The sequence below is a fragment of the Eptesicus fuscus genome, chromosome 14, assembly GCF_027574615.1.
Source record: "Eptesicus fuscus isolate TK198812 chromosome 14, DD_ASM_mEF_20220401, whole genome shotgun sequence".
NCBI lineage: Eukaryota > Metazoa > Chordata > Mammalia > Chiroptera > Vespertilionidae > Eptesicus > Eptesicus fuscus.
The window spans coordinates 27,085,238-27,106,573 of NC_072486.1; the positions used below are offsets into that span (position 1 = coordinate 27,085,238).

Sequence of the window (21,336 nt, forward strand, 5' to 3'; positions counted from 1 at the left end):
TTCCACTTTCTTCTTCATCATCCTACTTTAACCAGCTCAAAAAAATAAATGAATAAAATGCAAACATTTTACCTACTAAAGCTTGTAAACATTAAAAAAATCAAATATGCACATAAAGAAAATAAACATCCTGCTAAGCCTTAGGAGAAAAAAAATGTTCATGTGATTTTTAAAAGTAATCTCTTCTTCCAAGTTATTTCATCACAAGTTCTAACTTGCTAACTCATTGTAAAGAGGATGAGTATACATTCTGGCACACTGGGCATGTTAATGCAGCTTAATAAACATGCACAACACACATGCTAATGTTCTATCTCATTATGATGAACTAGAGGCCCGGTGCACAAAATTCATGCATGGCGTGTGTGTGTGTGTCCCTCAGCCCAGCCTGCACCATCTCCAATCTAGGACCCCTCGAGGGATGTCCGACTGCCCGATTAGGCCCAATTCCACTGGGATAGGGCCTGAACGGGCAGTTGGACATCCCTCTCACAATCCAGGACTGCTGGCTCCCAACTGCTCACCTACCTGCCTGCCTGATTGCCCCTAACTGCTTCTGCCTGCCAGCCTGATCACCACCTAACCACTCCCCTGCCAGCCTGATCAATGCCTAACTGCTCCCCTGCCAGCCCGATTTCCCCTAACTGCCCTCCCCTGCCAGGCCTGGTCACCCCTAACTGCCCTCCCCTGCTGACCTGGTTGCCCCTAATTGTCCTCCCCTGCAGGCCTGGTCACCCCTAACTGCCCTCCCCTGCAGGCCTGGGTCCCTCCCCAACTGTCTTCCCCTGCAGACCTGGTTGCCCCAACTGCCCTCCTCTGCCAGCCTGGTCACCCCCAACTGCCCTCCCTTGCAGGCCTGGTCCCTCCCAGCTGCCCTCCCCTGCCGGCCATCTTGTGTCCATGTGGGGGCAGCCATCTTTGACCACATGGGGGCAGCCATCTTGTGTGTTGGAGTGATGGTCAATTTGCATATTACTCTTTTATTAGATAGGATGAGATTTAATTCCAAAAGCAACTTAAAAAATTAGGCTTAGCAACTAGGGACCACCACTGAGAAAAAAACAAAAATGGTGGATTTTTTAAAGAAAGGTACCCTCGTAACAGTTTCCCAACTTTATTGCACCATTGCCCTGTGCCAGCATAGGAGAGGAGTAGAGTCCATGCACAGCAAAGGAAGCAATGGTATCAGTATCATCATCATCATCATCATCATCATCAACAAATATTTTATTGATTTTTTTACAGAGAGGAAGGGAGAGGGATAGAGAGTTAGAAACATCAATGAGAGAGAAACATCGATCAGCCACCTCCTGCACACCCCCTACTGGGGATGTGCCCACAACCAAGGTACGTGCCCTTGACCAGAATCGAACCTGGGATCCTTCAGTCCACAGGCCGATGCTCTATCCACTAAGCCAAACCAGTTAGGGCATGGCTAACATTTATTAAGTTTTAACCAAATACTCTGCCAAGTGCTTTCATGAATCATCTCATTGAATTTTCAAAACAATTCTATTAGAAAGTTTTCTCCCCATTTGCCAGTTTAGGAGATCAGTATAATGAGGACATAGAAAGAAGTTAACCTAATTCACCAATTGTTTTTGAGTCTCTAAAGCATTATGACAGGCCATATTAAGCTGTGGACCCTGACTCTCAAGGACTTAGGCTGTACCTCAAAGATAGATCAATATTAATAATTACAGACGAGCATGACAGGTACACTCCACTACTTGTACACGAGTAGTCCTGATGACAATCAGGAAGGTGTTCTATACAAACTCTCCTGGTTATAATGACAGGGCTTCACGATTCCACAGTAAAATAGATCCTCAGTTTCAAGGATTCTATATTTGCAAATTTTCCTACTCACTAAAATTTATTTGTAACCCCAACAATAATTCTTCACAATACATTCATGGTCATTCATGGATATGGTCAGAGAGGAGAAATTTTGGGGTTACCCAACATATACGTTCCCAAGTAGCTCCCCTGCTGTAAACAAGTGTCCTTTTCATAGTCTAATTAGTGCCACATTTTAAAAAAATTTTGTACTTTTTGCTGATAATTTCACTGCTTAGACTGGCCCCCCACATAATACTAAGTGTTATCTAGTGTTCCTAAGTGCAAGAGAACTGTAGTGTGCCTTACTGCAAAAACACATGTGTTAGATACACTTCATTCAGGCGTGAGTTACAGTGCTGTTGGCCATGAGTTCAATGTTAATGAATTAACAGAATATATTAAATTAGGTGTCTTTAAGCAAAAACACACATAAAACAAAAATACATAAAATGATCAGTTAATGAAAATATTATGACTAGAGGCTCATAGGTACCTAATCCCATATTTCACATAGGAGCAGTGGTTCTGTATTTGCTAATTCAGGGTTCATGGCGACTCTAAAAAACACAAGTGCCACAAATAATGAGAATTCAATGCTATGTGAGATTTAATTGAAAAAAACTACCAATACAGAGGGATATTATTTCAAAAACATTGGAGTGACTTTTAAATTCTTTCAGTTTAGTCTACTTTACCAAGGCAAAATTACACAAAGAATCAATAAATTGTCATTTTAAATGTGTTTTACTATAAAATAACTTCTACTTCATGATAAAAAGTGATAATGGTATACTTTCATGGTAGTATTTTTTTAAATTACATCTTCACTAAACACAAAAGAAAATGCCAAAACTAAAATACACATAACTCAACAGATTTTTGTCAAATTTTAAGTTTCCAATTTCAGCTTCATCAAACCTAAAAGTCATACTGTTTTCCTCTGGAAATGATGTTTTCCTCTGGAAATCATGAATATCAGAAGGACCCATCTAAATGAAATATTGTGAAAACATCCTGTAGGTTACTATGAAGAATTCCCCCATTGTAATTATAGAGAAACTGAGAGTGAAGGGCCACAGAGCCAATAGAAAGTTTGCCTTCAAACACTTTCCATAAACTCACACTACCTTTACTCTATATTTTTTTTTTGAGCTGCTCAAAGTGTTACTAAAACATCATACTTCCAAACCCAAAAGCAATCCTGCCAGGTAAGACATTATCCTCTATCAAGAAAAGAACATAGAACAAAATGACACTCTTAGTTGCCCAAGAGTGGAGTTGAGAAAAAAAGTGCAGAAGATCTATTTCCTCATGCATCCATGTGTCCAACAAATCAGATAAAGCCTAATATGCTAAGTGTCCAGTTGTCAGTTCAACCAATCAAAGCGTAATATGCTAATGATATGCTAAAGCTGCTCAACTGCTTGCTAGGACATGCACTAACCACCAGGGGGCAGACAGTCAACCAGTCGGCCAATTACTATGAGGTGCACTGACCACCAGGAGCAGACACTCCTACCAATAGGTTAGCTTGCTGCTGAGGTCCAGCCGATTGGGACTGAGCAAGACAGGCTGGACATGCCCTGGAGCCCTCCCATGTCCCTTCCTGGCCCCGATCATGCATGGGTGGGGTCCCTCAGCCTGGCTTGCACCCTCTCGCAATCTGGGACCCTTCGAGGGATGTTGGAGAGCCGGTTCCGGCCCAATCCCGCAGGCCAGGCCGAGGGACCCCACTGGTGCACGAATTCGTGCACCGGGCCTCTAGTATGCAATAAAGAACCTGTACTCCTACTCCATTAATCTGGTAGGAACATAAAGTAGTCTAATAAGAACACCAAGTAAACACATAGGCAAATTTTATCATTCAAAAGGACAATGTCAAGAAAGCATATTGTAAAGCCATTAGCTGTACAAGCAGTAACACAGGAATAGTAGTAATATATAGGTAGGGATACGGGTGGTGAATGGATAAATAAATCAATCTAGCCAATTACCTTGCTTAATGGGTAGAAAACTTTTCAAAAAGAAAACCTCACTTAATGTTCCCCAATATGTTTTAAAAACACCACCTACCCCGTTAGAAGCCAGGACATCTTCTGTTTCTTCATCATTGTGGTTGGCATGAATTTCAAATGGATTCCCAACACTACAGTACTGCTCAAACAAGGTCTCTGTTTTTGAGGACGTTGAGGCTGGCTGCTTACTAGGTGAAACTGATGGGGAACGAGACTGTTCCATGAATTTAAATTCCTAGACATTAGAAAAGGAGCCATATACCTTTTAGAAACAATAAAATTCAAATACATAGACATTCCATCACTGTGAATGTAGAGTTGGGGGAGGGGGGATTAATTCTGATTCTTTAGATTGTTCACTTTTAAATCCTGCAAGTTGTCTCAAAGCACAAACTCAGCATTACATAGTCAAAGGTTTTCCTAAAGACAAACTCAGCTGCTAGTATCACTTACAACAGTGTTATCTGCATTAAGCTACTTTTGGCTTACTTTAAGTAACTGCACAGGAAATTTTTAAAAATAATTTAAATTTGAATGATAATTCTGAAAAATTTAACATAGCAGCAAAAGCATTAATAGGATATGGTTTTAATCAATAGTCTTTGTTAAAACTAATTATTGTTAGGTTAAACACCTTGCATACTTACTGTACCATTTAAGATGTTCTATACAAAATCATCAAAAACAAAGCATGTAGAATATATCTTTGTTATAATGTTGTCTATAAAGTTTCTTCTTTTAAAAAATTAAATTTAATTTAAATTAATTTTATTTTTCCAACACCATTTATCCCCTCTATGCCCTCTTCCATCTCCATCCCATCCCCGTCTATAAATTTTCATTTATTTTTCTTCATATGCCAAGAAGCAGATAGCACAAATACACATGCTGAGGTCAGATGATAAATCTTATGGTCCTAGCTTGCCATTAATCCATTACATTCCATTAACTTCCTGTATAATGTTGGGAATGTCACCTGGCTTCTGTGTGCCTCAATTTTCCCACCTATAAAATAAGAGGGTCATCTAGAATGAGAGAATCACAAACACTAAAGCAAGAGTTGTAGCTCCCAGTCCAAATCATGCATTTTCCACATAAGGAAACTGAGGCAGTCTGGAGAGATCCAATGCAAAGTTGAAGATCATGCAGCTAATTAGAGGAAGAGATTGCATAATCCTAAAGTTCCTCTGAATTGCAAAACTATTGGTTTGATTATTTTTAATAAAAATGCACCATATATTTTTCTTATACCTTTTAATTTTTAGTATTGATCCTAAATTTAATTTTTTTCATATACAATGATAATCTTCGTAAAATTACATTGGCTTGTTAAGTTTCAAATGATGTTTGTTGTCTTTTAAAACTGTAAGTATACATTAAATCAGATTAATCATACTGCTTAAAAATCATGCCATTATTTTTATAATTCTAAACAAGAAGTGACTATAAATTAAGAGACAATTTAAAAAAACTTCTATAAGAATCCTTGTGTCAAGGTAACCACTTTTGTTGTGGTTAGAACACTTAACATGAGATCTATCCTGTTAAAAAAAATGTAAGTGCACAAACAGTATTGTTAACCATAGGCAAAATCTTGTACAGTTGATTTCTAAAACTTGCTCATCTTGCATAACTGAAACTTCAAGGTAACTACTTAAAGAAGGTAATGCTCACTTGGATGGAAATGTTTCAATGTACCCTGTAAAATAAGTTGTCTTATAACTATACCAAGTGTGTGTGCACTGGTTAAACACAAATTCAAACAAAATTATTTAAATAGATATACTAAAATCAACATTAGAATTTTAAATAATGTTAAGGAATCAAAGTAATATATGAATTCTAAAATAATTTTTAAATTAATGTTAATTTTCCTGTATTTGAAAGCAGTTATTAATCAACATGTTTCAGTTATTTAATATTTCCACATTAGGAAAGCAATATGATAGAACTGGATAACAAGTAAGCTATTATATAACATGAGCATAAAGATTATCCCTATAAAAAAACTTTTAGTACGTATTCTTTACATTTATCCAGAATAAGAAAATTGATTCAAGAAAGCCATTCCTCCCAAAGGCAAAAACTAAATGCACTGGACCTTCTAAGTTTATACACAGTATCTTGACATTTGGTATTTGTAGTACAAAATCTATCAGAAAAGGAATATTTACCTACAATGTGTTTCAACCAAGGGAAAAATCAGATCACTTAAAGATATTTCCACAGATTACAAATTCTATAAGGATTCCAGGATCAATTGACTAATAAAAAATAGTTAAGAGTGGTTTTTATAAATGCCTCTTTTATTTCTGAGGTATTTCTTCATTAGAGGCAAATTTATGAGTTGCAGCATAAATTAAGATCCTAATAGTCTTTTGAAGAAATAACAAAAATTCTGCAAATATAAGCATTTTCATTAAAGACCATCAAAATATAAATGGTTAACTTTCTGTGAAATTTAAATAAAGTGATTTTTATGGAATTATCAGAAAATATTTATTTTAATTGTGACTCTTCTTAAGCAAAAGAGCGTTCTTGAAGTCAGTAAACTGAACTTGTAAAAATAGTTTGATATACAAAAAGGATCCCTCTTATAAAAGAGGCTTGCTATTAATTACTTTAATGGAAAAAAAGGCACTATTTTTTAAATTTATTTTGTACATGCTCTCACGTATTTTTTTTAAGGATGACTAAATAAAAGACAGATTTATTTGTTTTTAAGAAACACTTACATGAAGTTGCAAAATGCTGAAATTTGACTTAACAGGACAAAGTTCCCAGGTCTCATTTTCTAGAAACATTCTCAGTTCATCAAGCCGTGTTCTTAAAAAAAAAAGTAAGAAGTATATGATACTCAAGAATTAAAAAATGAAATAAAATATAAACAATTATAGAAGATCATCATGATCATAACCAACTTTGAGAACCCATTCAGACCAACATAGCACATTTACTTTTGTTAATATGTTATCAACCTTAAAAGACTCTTATACTTACTAAAAAACTCAAATATTTACTTAATTCTGAATATTTTTTACTATATTACAAAAATAATAATACACAGAAAATGACATTTTTATTAAAGGACTAAACCAAAAGCTACTCACTAAATCATGTACTTAAAATATCCTCAGCTAATCATATATCAATGCCAAAATTAAAAAACAAAACATAGGGAAATAATTTACAGAATTTATGAAATCATATATACTAATAAATGCTTTATATTAAACAGCATAGATCATAATCATGCTGAAGTGATTGTGCCCATACCTCACACCATATATAAAAATTAATTAAAATGGACCACAGACTAAAACTATAAAAGTTTACAAGTCTTACAATTCAACAATAAAAAAAAACATGCTATTAAAAAATAGGCAAAGGCTTTGAACACCATTTCAGCAACAAAGATATACAAATGACAAATAAGTACATAACAAGATGCTGAACAATGTCACTCATTGGAGAAATGTAAATCCAAACGATAATGAGATACCACTTCCCACCCACTAGGATAGCTATAATCAAAGAGACAGACAATAACAAGCGTTAGCAAGGTTTTGGAGAAATTAGAATCCTTATACAGTGCTTCTGGAAATGTAAAACAGTGTAGCCACTTTGGAAAAGTTTGGCAGTTCCTCAAAATGTTAAACACAGAGTTATCATATGACCCAGCAATTCCACTCTTTATTGGTTTCCAATGGCTGTAACAAATGACCACAAATTAGGTGACCTAAAACAATAGAAACTTAATCTCTCACAGTTTTGGAGGCCAGAGGTTTGAAATCAAGATGTCAGCAGGGCTACACAATCTCCAGAACTCGAGGGGAAAATCTGTTCCCTTTGCCCCTTCCAGCTATGGTGGTTGCCACCATTACTTGGTTTATGGCCACAACATTACAATCTGCCTTTGTCTTCACATTACTTTCTCCTGTATGTGTGTATGTCTTTTTGACAATAAGTAAAAAATACAGAAAAGAGACCATTTAAAAAGTCAGTTTTTGCACTGCATGCATCTTGCAGTCAGTACCAGGAACACCAAAAGGTCTCCAGTTGCCTGCTGGATATAAAGCAATTGTTTGGAAATGGACATCTGGCATGCCTTAGTTCTAACAGAGTCAGTACCGCTCCTGGCTACTTCAGAGTCCTTTATCCTCTTCTATGTACGATTAAAAAGACACTCTTCTTTTGCACAGCAATGTGCAATGTGTATAAGCCAGGCCTTCTATTTTAGCAGGACTTACGTTTTGACAAATAAAGAAACTTATAAATAAAGGCAGTCTTAGGGTTTCATTTTCCCTTAACACTGTTTTCCTGAGGCTTAACCAATTAAAACTTTTATTTTTATACATTCTGAGGCTTAACCAATTAAAACTTTTATTTTTAAACATTCTCATTAAATTTGTTTTCTTTCAAAACAAATATTTAAGTTTATAATTAACAGAGAGCACTTGTACTTAAACATACTTAATAATTAATATATCAATGGTTTAATGTCTCATAATCTCTCTTCTGAATGGCAAATAACAACTGTGATCAGATGTTGACTTCAAACAAAGAGAGAAAGCAGAATTTCAAATCCTGACTCTCCCTGCACCAAATAACAATAAAATCAAAACTGAATTTTAAAAAGTAAAAATACAGAGTAAAAAGTAAGACTGAACTCAACTGAAACAATAAAATGTATGTAAGGGACACAGCACAGAGTCCAGCTACTACCAAGATCTAATATACAGAGTGCCTCCCAAAAATATATACACACTTTAACAGCTGATAGCTCAATTTTGAAAATGAAATGTATTTTAATAAACACTGTGTATAAATTTTTTTGGGACACCCTCTATGTTAGGTCTCTTATTTAATGCTGTTTTAAGTATACCATCACATTGCCATATGAACATTATTTCCCACCTTCCTCCCTCCCCAAAGCCATTCCTAATCACCCTTTGGAAAGTTAGTAGTGATTGTTTTGCAAAGTAATGTAGTACATAATCTTCACTTTGTAGCTACCCTCTGAATATTTCGTGCCCTCTTCTCTAGAAGCCTTCTTACTTCCAAAAAGCAGATGCCTTCAAGCACCCTCACCGAGTGCTGCCTCTACTGGTTTAACTTTCTTGCTAGCTCACACAGATAGTCAGGCATAGCACAGTGGCCAAATCCTTCTGATGAACCCTGATGTAATAATCATCTTTCACCCAGAAAGAAATCAGTTCAATAATTAGCTCAATATTTTGAGACCCTTAAGACAAGGATTATATTAAAATGGACAATGAATAAGTAATGAGATATAAGATTTTTGGTAAAAAATCCTGAACCATCCTAAAAAGAGCTACAAAGAACACATACTTTCAAATTCAAAAGTAATTGTTTTAAACCAATTAATGTTAAAAGTTTAATTAGAAATAGACCGAAGTACCCTAAACACCTAAATAAGTCTGTTCATATTTTGTTAAAGTTCTTACCTGTGGTAGTTCTTAAAATAATTGATGCTTTGCTTTCTAATAGACTCTTGCAAAACTTCAGATTTGCTACCACAAAATTCTTCTCCAACTTGCATCAACCTAGTTGAATAAAAAGGTTTATATAAATTTCATCAACATCCTGATTATAGTAAAAAAAAGAAGTCCAGAAGTTTCAAAGATAATAAATAATGAAATCTGGATGTTTGAAGAAATTCTAAAGATCATAAAGACATTATGGTTTATAAACATCCAAAGGGTAGAAATATTTAAACAGATTCACATACAAACCCAGAAGAAAATAAATTATGAAAGCTCAATTATCTTCATTTCCCTGAAGAAGTTATACATGATAACTCACTGAAATCATGATTTCTTTGATAATTATGATTTCTTTAATTATCATGGTTGAATCAATCAAAGAATAAGACAAGATCTCAAACACTACCTGCTGATTATATCCAAAACAAAGATGAAGTCATCATATTTGAATATAGACAAATCAGTTCCAAGCAAGTAGGTCTTTACTTTTAGTTGAACATCCTGTAAAAAATAAATGTTTTCAAGTAAATGCAAAATGTTTAAAATAAGTTTTTAGAACTACTTATTCTATAGTTACACATTAAAATGAGACAGGAATATATACTTAATTGATAAAGAATATCTATCTAGACCTTAGGGTGATATCACAGAGACAATTCCATAAACATCAGATATAGTACAGTAATAGTAATGATCATCACTATTTTACACACACCCGCACATGCAAGATAAGAATTATATCCTCATACAGAATATGAAAAATCATCATTATTTATAGGCTAGAAACCCCAAAATAATCTATTCAAAAATTATTAGAATGAATAAGACAACTATTGAAGTGATTATATATAATATATAAAAATTTGATAGTTTTCATGTATATCTGCTGAAGTACTTTAAAATGGAGAGATTCCATTTAAAATAGATATTAAAATATACTTAGAAATAACTTTAATAATAATATCATACCTATAAAAAACTAGCACTCTAATGAGAAATAAAAGAAATTTCAATAAATTGAAAGTCAAGGAATAGGACGGTGACTAAATGATGTTAAGATGTCAATTTGTCCAAATTAATGTAGAGGCTCAATGAAATTCTAATTCAAATCAACATCAAAACTTGTCTTCCAAAGATTCTAAAATTCACTGGAAATAATAAACAGGCAATAATTGCTTTTAAAGAAATAAACTTTGAAAAGATAGAATGAAAGTTTTGAGTAATGTTGGAGGACTAGTACTATCTGCAATCCTGTATTAAATATATTAAAAACTTTTTTAAAAGAATGCTAACAATATACAGAGAAATCAACATAATAGAACAAATAACTCAGAAATAGTTCTAATATATACACTAGAGCTTAATAAACAGCAGTAAAATTCACTGTTCTGATTATTTACGTTGTTTCAATCATTATGATTAGAACCTTATATATGCATAATTGTTAATCCTAGGACAGCACTGTTAAGCAAGCATATATTATCCCCCTAAGAAGAGAAACTTAAGTGAATGACAAAGCTAAGATTTGAATCCAGGTCTATCTGCCTTCAAAGTCTCCTTTTTTCCCTGTACCCTGCTACAAAGAAGAGTAACAAATAAAGAGGGAAGAAAAAGATTAGCCAGCAAGTAGCAAAGGAAAAACTAACTAGATTGGGGGGTTGGGAGGAAACTTCCTCTCTTTATATCAAAAGAAATATGAAATGTATTAAATAAATGTTTTGTATGTTTTAGAAGGATTAAAAATTAATACAATAAAGAAAAAATAAAATCTGAGTACCTATTAAGTATTCTAGGCAGTATTCTAGGTATTGGGATATTGCAATTAATCCAAAGTTTAGATAAATACATTTATAATTACCAGATGAATATTTATCTAAGCTTTAAAAAGGAAAGAACATTTTAAGAATAAATGTACCATAAATCACAAAAACAAAGGTCAATAGTTTGACCTCTTAAAAATCTTAACTATCTGCATATTGAAACTATAAGTGAAAACAGATAAACTATATTCAAAGGATTACTCATTTCTTGCATAATTTATTTAGGACCTATGAACAAAAAACATAATTAAAAAATTCACAGATAATTTTAAAAATAAATTAAAAATAGATCACTATGCTTCAAAATCAAAATAAAGAATCTGTATTTGGATAATTAAAAAAATAATAAAATTAAAATAAAAATTCACAAATCAACAATTAGTAGATTTTTAAATGTTCAACTTCTCTAATAATTAGAGAAGTAGGAATTAAAACTCTAATAGATATAAACAGATTCAATTGCTATATTAAAAGATAAAGTCCCTCTCTTGAAAAAAGTTTTTTACACTTATGGGACACACAACTAAAACCTAATCCAAAAATATTTAAAATAAGGAGATGGTCAAAGATTTACCAGGAAAATATCACAAAATAAAATAGCAATGGTAATAATAAGACAAATTAGAATTCATATCAAAATGCCTTAGAATAAAAGAGCTATTTTTATAAATTAATGATGGGACTTACATACAAAAAAGTTAAGTGGCTATTACATTGCAGCATCAATCAACATAGCATCCAAGTATAAAAAAGCAAAAGCTATTAGAAATAAAAGAAAAACCTGACAAAACAATAGTCATTCTGGAAGATTAAAATTCCTCCCTCAGAATTGCATAAACCAAGAAAAAAAAAAACACAAAAAAATTAGGATATAGATTAAAATAATCTATATATATAAAAAGCCAGCATCTGGAATGCCGGAATGAGCGGAACGACCAGAACAACCAGTCACTATGACAACCACTGTGGCTGGCCAACCTCTCGCAGCCCCTCCCCCTGGCCAGCCCGGCCTCCGATTGGCCCACCCCACCCCACCCCGATCGGGGTCAGGGCTGGCCAGCCAACCTCCAACAGCCCTTCCCCCATGCCGGGCTGGCCCCAATCAACCCCCATCAGGGCGAGCCAGCCGGACCCCACCTGTGCATGAATTCGTGCACCAGGCCTCTAGTCTATATATATATAAAAGCCTAAGTGACCAGCTGACCGGCTGACAGCTATGATGCACACTGACCACCGGAGGCAGATGCTCAACGTAGGAGCAAAAACCACAGGCATGGAAACATGGAACAGACTGATGAATCTCAGAGGGAAGAGGGGAGGGGAGAGGGAGAAAAGAGATTAACCAAAGATCTTATATGCATACTACAGCAGCGGTTGCCAACCTTTCAAACCTCATGGACCACCAGTGCCAACCTTTCAAACCTCTGCAGACCACTGGTTGGCGACTGCTGCTCCAAAGGTTTCCGTAAACCAGCAGTCGCCAACCTTTTGGACCTCAGGGAACACCAGTGGTCCACAGACGACCGGTTGGCGACCAGTGTACAAGAGGCCCAATGCACGGATTCATGCACCAGTGGGGTCCCTTGGCCTGGCCTGCAGGGATTGGGCCGAAACCGGCCTGGTGCAGGGATTCATGCACCGGTGGGGTCCTTCAGTCTCCTGCGCCGGATCGGGATGAAACTGGCTCTCCGACATCCCTTGAGGGATCCCAGGTTGCGAGAGGGCACAGGCAACGCCGAGGCACCCCACCAGTGCACGAATCTGTGCACCAGGCCTCTAGTATAATTAACAATAAGCTTTCTTTAAATACATATAAGATCTAGTTACCAACAAAAAGAAGAAATAAAGAGTTATTTTTCAAATGCCCAAAGAATAATTTTACAAGTGGGTGGCATACTAAGAGGTGAAGAAAATCTCAAATTTACAAAAAGTAGAAATATTATAACCTCTACAAAAAAAAAAAAAGAAATTACTAATAAGCATTTAAAAATGTCATTTCTCACCTATCAAATATTTAAAGATGAAAAGGAAAATCCTGGAAGACCAAAACTTTCATATGGCTAGGTTTGTATGCCCATGAGGTCAATGACCATGGGTTCACCACCATGTTCTCAAACCCACGAATACAGTCTTCCACACAGTATAATTGATTCAACTTTTTTTCTTTTGAGTCAAAATGCATGGGAAATTTGCCATAAAATTCTAAAAAGTTTTCATATGAAAAATCAAAATGATTATGCTTTTGAGTTTAGTTTTATGTCAGAAAGGTTAATCTTATGCTTTTCTTTCAATCATTTATCATTATCTCTATAATATATTTATGATGAATGTCTGCAAATTGTCACATGATCATTTGTGCTTTGTAATTTGGGATTTCAGATGTTAGAAATGTATTACAGTAAGTATAGCATATAATATATGACACCCCGTGTGGGGTCTGGGCAGTATCCCAATATAAAACACATTAGTATTCCTCCAACATATGAATGTTCACTCTAATGGGATAAATAAATAATATAAAAAGCTTAATGATAATACTGGTCAGGTTCCACCAAACTAATTCAATTCAGGTCAGGTTTTGCCTGCTAAATGTGTTTAAAAAAATTGTTTTTCAGAGCTTTTGCTTTTTTTCAATTGCATTGAGTCTTGTGACTTCAATTTAAAAAATACTCAATGAGTTCCTAAAGTATGCAAAGTTCTGTTCTAGAACTAGTTGAGAACTGGGGCTAGTGATGCAAAAGGAACTCCAGAGTGATGGAAATGAAGATATTCTAGAGCTTGAAACCTACAACACAATAATCTATACTCAAAAGCATGATGACTTTTATTAAACTGGCCAAATGTTTAAATAAGAATAGCTTTGGAAACTGTATATTAATAGATTTTCCTATATCAGGAATGACATCAGGTTGCCTGACTGAACGGAAACTGGCTATGTTAAATGCCAGGTCAATATCTCAAAGTATGATGAACTATCAGAAAATCTATAAATTCTACAATTTCAACTAAGTACAATTAGAGTCTATTAGGACACTAAATAAAAAAACAACTCATATTTGACTCTGGGAAAATATAGAAGTTGAAGCTTTTACAACTATCATATGAGTATACTTTAAATAATAAATTAAAAATTCAAATAGCATATCCAATGTAAAGTTATCAAAAGTTGGAAGAGCACTAATTTATAGCTGCTTTGTGATTCTTGAGACAATTTATGTTTCAGTATATATATGGTGGGGCAAAAGTAGGTCTACAGTTGTTGAAAATAATACAATAATAAATAATAATACAAGAATAAACTCTATTTTATGCACTCATAACTGTAAGCCTACATTTGCCCCACCCTGTATTTGCCTAAATAATTTTTCAAAAGAAATCCTGAAAAAGACTGTCAAACTAAAAATCAGCCTCATTAGAAAACTAAAAAATACACTTTAAGAGACCAGCTCTACAGTCTTCTAAGCTTCAAAGAAATAAAAAATTTTAAAAATTATACAACTTTATCTATGAAATAACAAACTTTAACAAATTAACAAATTTAATATCTGGTAACAATAATTGAGCTACTAAACTGCAAAAGAAACACTAAAGAAGATATACATTTATCAATAAACTTGTAAGATTCCCTCAAGGCACAAAAATCATGGAATTAGAAAAAAGTTCTTCATTCTATATTAGATTCCAACCCAAATACATAACCTATTTAGTTATCCTTTTAATTTAGTTCAAAATTAATAGAAAAGGAAAGAAAACACAAACACAAATAAAATAAAAATAAACAACTCAATAAGAAAGCAATTTCTTTAAGAAAACATACATTTGATAGAATACTAAAAGCAATTATGTAATTAAGGAAAAGAGAAATATTTCTAATGGAGATTTTCAAATTAAAAACTTTTTCTACTGCCATGTATAATCAAATAGAATTGTCAACTAAATTATAAAAATTAAATTAAATGATTGACTTATTCCAAAGAAAAACTAAATATGATTAAATATGCAAGAAATACAAATAAATACAGAAAATTTAAGCACTAAATTTCTAAAACAACTTTGACATAAAGATTTCTATAGCTTTTGTAAAAAAAATTTTTAAACCAAACCTGCCATATTCGTGTAAGTCCATGTTCTAATTTCTTTTTAATGTAGCCACGATCAAAATTAGTTTCTTCACCGCTCATATTACTCCCTTCTGAAAGTAAAAAATGGTATATGGTTTTTTTATTTTCTCAGTAACATTTTTGTTTTTAAAAAAATCTCATTTGGGTTCTCATATATTGTAAGCCTATATAAATATAGAAAATATGTTCAATATTTATACAACCAAAACAATGTCAAAAAATAGTTATTAGTGTTAAATCTATTTGTTAAGACAGATAAACTTAGAAGCTGAAATGTTAAGTACTATACACCTAAGACCACTTAGTTCATGTGTGATTGGAGCTGGGATTGCAAGTTGAGTAGTGTGATCCCAGACACCAAGTTCTCAATGACCCAGATACTTCCTACTACCAGGGCATTGCAGAACCAATTAGCTCCATTATGAATTAATCTGCATATTAACAAGATTTCAGAACCACTCATATAGTGAGGTAATGATACAAACATTTGTAATTTTCAGAATAATTTTATCCACTCCCAATAAATAATCTAACAATGTCCAGTTCAACATGTAAGATCAATGATCTGCTTCAAACAAAATTTCCCCTAAAAGCCACTGAAAATACACATTTATATTAAAAAAGATTCTGTCTTGTGAGAATGAACTGTGCAGAACAACAAAACTGTGACGTTATCATCCGATCTTGGGCTAGCAGGGTGTCCACTGGTAACCAACAAAAGGCCTTGTATGAGCCAGGCCCCACATCCATGCTTAATATACCTTTGACCACTCCCACAGCTTAAGCCTTATTATCTGTAAGATCTGGCTACTAGGGGCCCAGCAGCTCAGGGCAGTGCACCTAAGACAGCTCTGGAGTTTCATTTAGAATGGGCAAGTGTTCCGATACCAGTGGATTCGCAGGAGCTACAGCAGGTGAACTCTCAAGACCCTTTCCGTTCTATGAAGTTCTGTGAAGAATAAATCTCAAATTACTGAATCCTAACATTTTATTCCTTAATGTGAATATGAAAGGGATGCTTTCAGATGAACAAGTGACTTTATAGAATCCTAGATATTGTCAGCTGACTGCCAGACTAATCAGAGTCCTGGACAGTCTTAAAATATATACATTAGGGTCAAGCAATTTCAACAAAGAGGATGAAGTATATTAAGACTCAAATACAGTTTTAAGTTTTGACTCTATACCTAATGAAAATACACACATGTAAACATATATACATACATAATATAGTTGACAGTTGAACACAAGGGTTATTGCAGTCGAAAAATTCAGATACAATTTTTGACTCTCCAAGTTTTAACTACTGTTGAACAGAAGCCTTAGTGATAACATAAAAGTCGACTAAAACATAGTTTGTATGCTGTATGTATGTATTACATTCTGTATTCTTACAATAAAGAGAAATGTTATTAAGAAAATCATAAGGAAGAGAAAATACATTTACAGTACTATATTATTTATTGAAAAATATCCATGTATAAGTGGACCCAGGCAGTTCAAACACATGTTGTTCAAGGATCAATTATACATGTAAACTATTAGGTGTTGTCATGCTGAATACATAGTCCCCTAAACTCTTCTCTTACATCTAAGTATGTGTTAATTTTGTTCCAAACTTCTCCTTTGGTCTCTCCTTAATAATGTTGTAGAAAAGGGAAAAGAGGTGCTGAAATGTATTAACAGTTTCCACATCTAGAAAAAAATAAAGGTTGCCAAAACAGGATATAACTTGTAGAAAACTGGAATCCTAGAATTCCCTAAGTAAACTGATATTTTTTTAAGGCCTATGCACATTTCATTATTACTTCTTGATCCATTTTCTTTGATAATATTAACTACAACCAGTGTGAGCACTTTAAATTTTCTCTAAGTTTTACAGAAGGCCCTTACCAGTTTAGCTCATTTAAAGAATCCTCAGATATGCCAAGATTGTGGATTCACTCCCTGGTCAAGACACATTCAAGAATTAAATCATCCAATGAATACGTACATAAATAAGTGGAATAACAAATCCATCTCTCTCTCACAACAATAAATAAATAAATAAATAAATAAATAAATAAATAAATAAATAATTTTACCCCATGGGAGTTTTTGTTTTGTTTCTTAACCTATTTTTTTAAAAGCAAACTGAGACCTGGAGAAGATAAAGTAATTTCTTCACGCTCTCACTTTTAGTAAGTGGCAGGAAAAATTTTGAAATCAAGTATCTGATTACAAAACTCATTCACTGCTCCAAGACAGCACAGGGATAAGAGTCTAGGAATTAGTTAAAAACAGACTTATCAAGAACCTTGGGGTCAGTACTCACTCCTTTTCTATATTTTCTCTTTTCCTTCCTCATCCCCCATATCTGACAGTATTTCTAAAAGGATGAAAATCCTTCCATAGAACTTTCCTTACTTTTTGCTATCTATATTTATGAGCTTCTTATGAGTCGAGACAAATATTAAACTTACATTTTCTATACTACCAAAATTATGTTTAATCAAGCAATAAGATTTGGTGTTCCTCCCCCGACCCAACAACAAAAATCAAGCACCTCAGAAATAAGAAATTCCTAAAATAACCTGATAGACTACCTACATTAAATTGTATGTAATATAAAAACACTAGTGCACTATAATTTATTTTGCCCCTATTAAAAAATGCTGATAAAATCATGTATTATTTTTTAAAGTTTTTGAACATTTAATCTTAGTTATTATTCAAGTATAATCATTTAAGATATATAACTATACAAATAAAGTAATTTAAATATAATACAATAATTTCTCAAAAATTTGTTCTTTATTTATCTGACTATTGCACAGCCATTTAAAGTTGTATTTTCCATTTAAAGAAACATTTTAAATATAATTTTTAATTAAAATTTTAATTTCTGCTATATTTTCAGGACGAAAAGTATCAGTATAATTGTTAAGTCTTAGAATGTAGCTTTATTAGTATAACTTGAAAACTAGCAAAATAGATTTAAAACTAAACATTTAGCATTAATTTTATAGTAAATTTGGACAGATCAATGTCTTATCTAGTTTAAAACTAAATACATATATCCTTTAAAGCCCTTTCTTCAGCCCTATAGCTATTAGCACATATCCCTGGAAACTGGTACTATTTGTCACTTAAGAAGTCCTTTAGCCCAGTTAATTCCCAAAGCTAATGGAGCTTTCATAGTAGCTGAATCACTTTCTTTGGTAAACATTTAACATATGTTCACTAGAGTCCCTGGAATTCTAAAAGAATGCTGTTCCTTTTATTTCACCTTGCTCCAGAAATATGGCATAGTTACAATGTAATTTTTTAAAATCAAAGTAATTTCCTACCAGAAGCGGAAGTGGTATCCTCATTATCATGTTTTTCATGCCATTCCATAGTCCTATAATAGCTGAGCATAACTTCCCACAGTGCTTTGCACAGGTCAGCAAGGCATGGAATATAGCTGTCTGATGTAATGTGCTGAAGAAATGAGAAGAATCAACTTTCAAATTATTACATCTACTTTAACACGAAGTAAATCAAAATAAACTGTTATGTTATTAATAAAATTCATTCAAGAATCAGACACAATTAAGAAAATTTCTTCCATTGTCATATACAAAGAGAAAGTTCAATGGCAAGAAAATATTGTTCAAGTAATTCTTATTTCACCATGGCTGTTAGTATTTGGAAGGGATATCAGTTCATATACTACTATTCAAATGAGAATCAGAGAATCAGAGTACAAAAATTATTGAACTGACAAGTGTTCTAAAGGTGGCAATGTAAACTTTCCTAAATGTATTTTTTCAAAGACCTGGTTCTGAGCATGCAAACACAGCTTTATATTCATCCTTGGAGCTGAGTCACAACTTAAAAAAAGAGGTCAGATTTACAATTCAATCACTGCATTTGTATAAATTAGGCAAACGCCTTTGACAATCTCTAAATTCTCTAAATAACATATAGATATTTCCATATCTGACAATAACATTTTAAAATAATTTTCATTATGTGGTCCTAAATCTTCTCCCTAATAAAAAGACATGAATTTTTCCCACTCTATGCTTTATAAAAGCATCAGTTGTCATTCTGCCTTTTTATCCTGCGGGTAGAATGATGTCTCCATTCTATTTTGCAGGCTTCCTCTCTGTTATAATACAGCATTTGCTCCATCATTTGAGATTTTGTAGCATTTCTTCAGTTTGTAATCAGCCCATCACCACTAATCATGCTGACAGAACACCAAAAGGTTAAGACACTGGTGTATGCCCTCCAAGGTAAATAGCAAGGAGAAATAAGCTATATATAGCAAGTGCAAGTACAGTGTGATTGATGCTCAGGATATCACAGCTGGTAGTGATCCTCTCCCTTGCAAATTTTTTTAAAAACTCCATAATGACCTCTCCCTCCTCTAAACTCATTTAGCAATTAATAAAAATACTAACTTGTATGACTCAGTATACTTTTGTGTAAGCATAGCCAATCTCTGAAACTCAACTAGGAAGTAGTAAATAAAGGAATTGTTAAGCTCTAGAATCAGATTGCCTCAGTGGGGTTTATGACAAGAATGGTAATTCAATCTCATAAAATCTGTTAATATAACTTGCCATATTAATTGATCTAAAGAAAACTTCTGACAAAAGTCAACAGCCATTACTAATAACAACTCATCAGAAAATAAAAATGATAGATATTTCCTTAAATGAGGAAACTCGATAAGGCATACCCACTGTGGTCAGAACAAGACAAAAATGTCCTCTATCGCCCTGACCGGTTTGGCTCAGTGGACAGAGCGTCGGCCTGCAGACTGAAAGGTCCCAGGTTCGATTCCAGTCAAGGGCATGTACCTTGGTTGTGGACACATCCCCAGTAGGGGGTGTGCAGGAGGCAGCTGATAGATGTTTCTCTCTCATCGATGTTTCTAACTCTCTATCCTTCTCCCTCTCTCTCTGTAAAAAAATCAATAAAATATATATTTTTTAAAATGTCCTCTATCTTCACTAATATTTAACAATGCACTAAAGGTACTACCAGTGCAATTAGACTAAAGAAAATAATTAGAAGCAAAAGAATAGGAAGAGAAAAAAATACAACAATTTTTATCTGCACATGACAAAATAATACTGAAAATCCCTAGAAAATCAATGATAAAGCTAACTCAAACAATAAAAATATTCAGCAAGGTAGCAGGTTATATTTAACATGTAAACAAATAGCATTCATATACACAAATAATAACCATTTAGAAGATAGACTGAATGAAAAACCTCCATCTTACCTAATAATACAGAAACATGTAAATTGACCATACCTCCGCTATGCCCACAGCCAATCAGAGTGAGTATGCAAATTAACCCAACAAAGATGGCAGTTAATTTGCATACATACCTGGGTCCTGGGAACTTCCTCGGCACCCAGGTCACTCCCAGCCGGCCATTGGAGGGGGGGGGGGGGCCTTCCCAAGCCTAAATCCTGGGGTGAAGGCTTTAGGCTTGGGAAGGGGCCGAGTCTGCGATCAGAGGAGCGGGGGGGGGGGGGGGGGAGGCGGGGCGGGGAGGGCCCACTTCCCAAGCCTAAAGCCTGGGGTGAAGCTTTAGGCTTGGGAAGGGACCAAGCCTGGGATCGGAGGGAAGGGGAAAACAATCAATGGAAACATATCCTCAGGTGAGGATAAAAAGAAAAATAAAGAAAGAAATGTCATAGCCTATGAAAGACACATCTTGAAAATGCCTAAAGAAAGTTGTCATTTTTTCATGGTGAAGGGACTGGAGTTCGTGTTGATGAAAACACCTTGGCAGCTGCGATGACTGGCAGTGCCTGCAGCAGCGGGGTGATGGGGCTGGTGCCTTCCCCTGATCAGCCCGGTCGCCTCCCGAAAAGGGAGGCCAGACTGTGGCTTAGGTCCGCTCCCAAAGGGCCTAAGCCATCAGTAGGACATCCCCTAAGGGCTCCCAGTATGTGAGAGGGGGCAGGCTGGGCTAAGAGACCCCTCCCCAGTGCACGAATTTAGTGTACAATAACAAAAAATAAATAGAAATAAGCTTAA

The 21,336-nt window shown here is 34.4% G+C and overlaps 1 protein-coding gene across 1 annotated transcript in view; it reads right to left on the reverse strand.

Annotated features, from left to right (window-relative positions):
- The window catches only part of VPS50 (VPS50 subunit of EARP/GARPII complex), a 119,208-nt gene that overhangs the window by 39,618 nt on the left and 58,254 nt on the right, over positions 1–21,336 (reverse strand). The window contains exons 13-18 of the mRNA XM_008149054.3: positions 18,635–18,767; positions 15,288–15,376; positions 9,771–9,865; positions 9,326–9,424; positions 6,593–6,683; positions 3,916–4,092 (exon numbers count right to left, since the gene is read on the reverse strand). Coding sequence (XP_008147276.3) covers positions 3,916–4,092; positions 6,593–6,683; positions 9,326–9,424; positions 9,771–9,865; positions 15,288–15,376; positions 18,635–18,767 — 684 coding nt within the window. The remainder of the gene's footprint in view (positions 1–3,915; positions 4,093–6,592; positions 6,684–9,325; positions 9,425–9,770; positions 9,866–15,287; positions 15,377–18,634; positions 18,768–21,336) is intronic.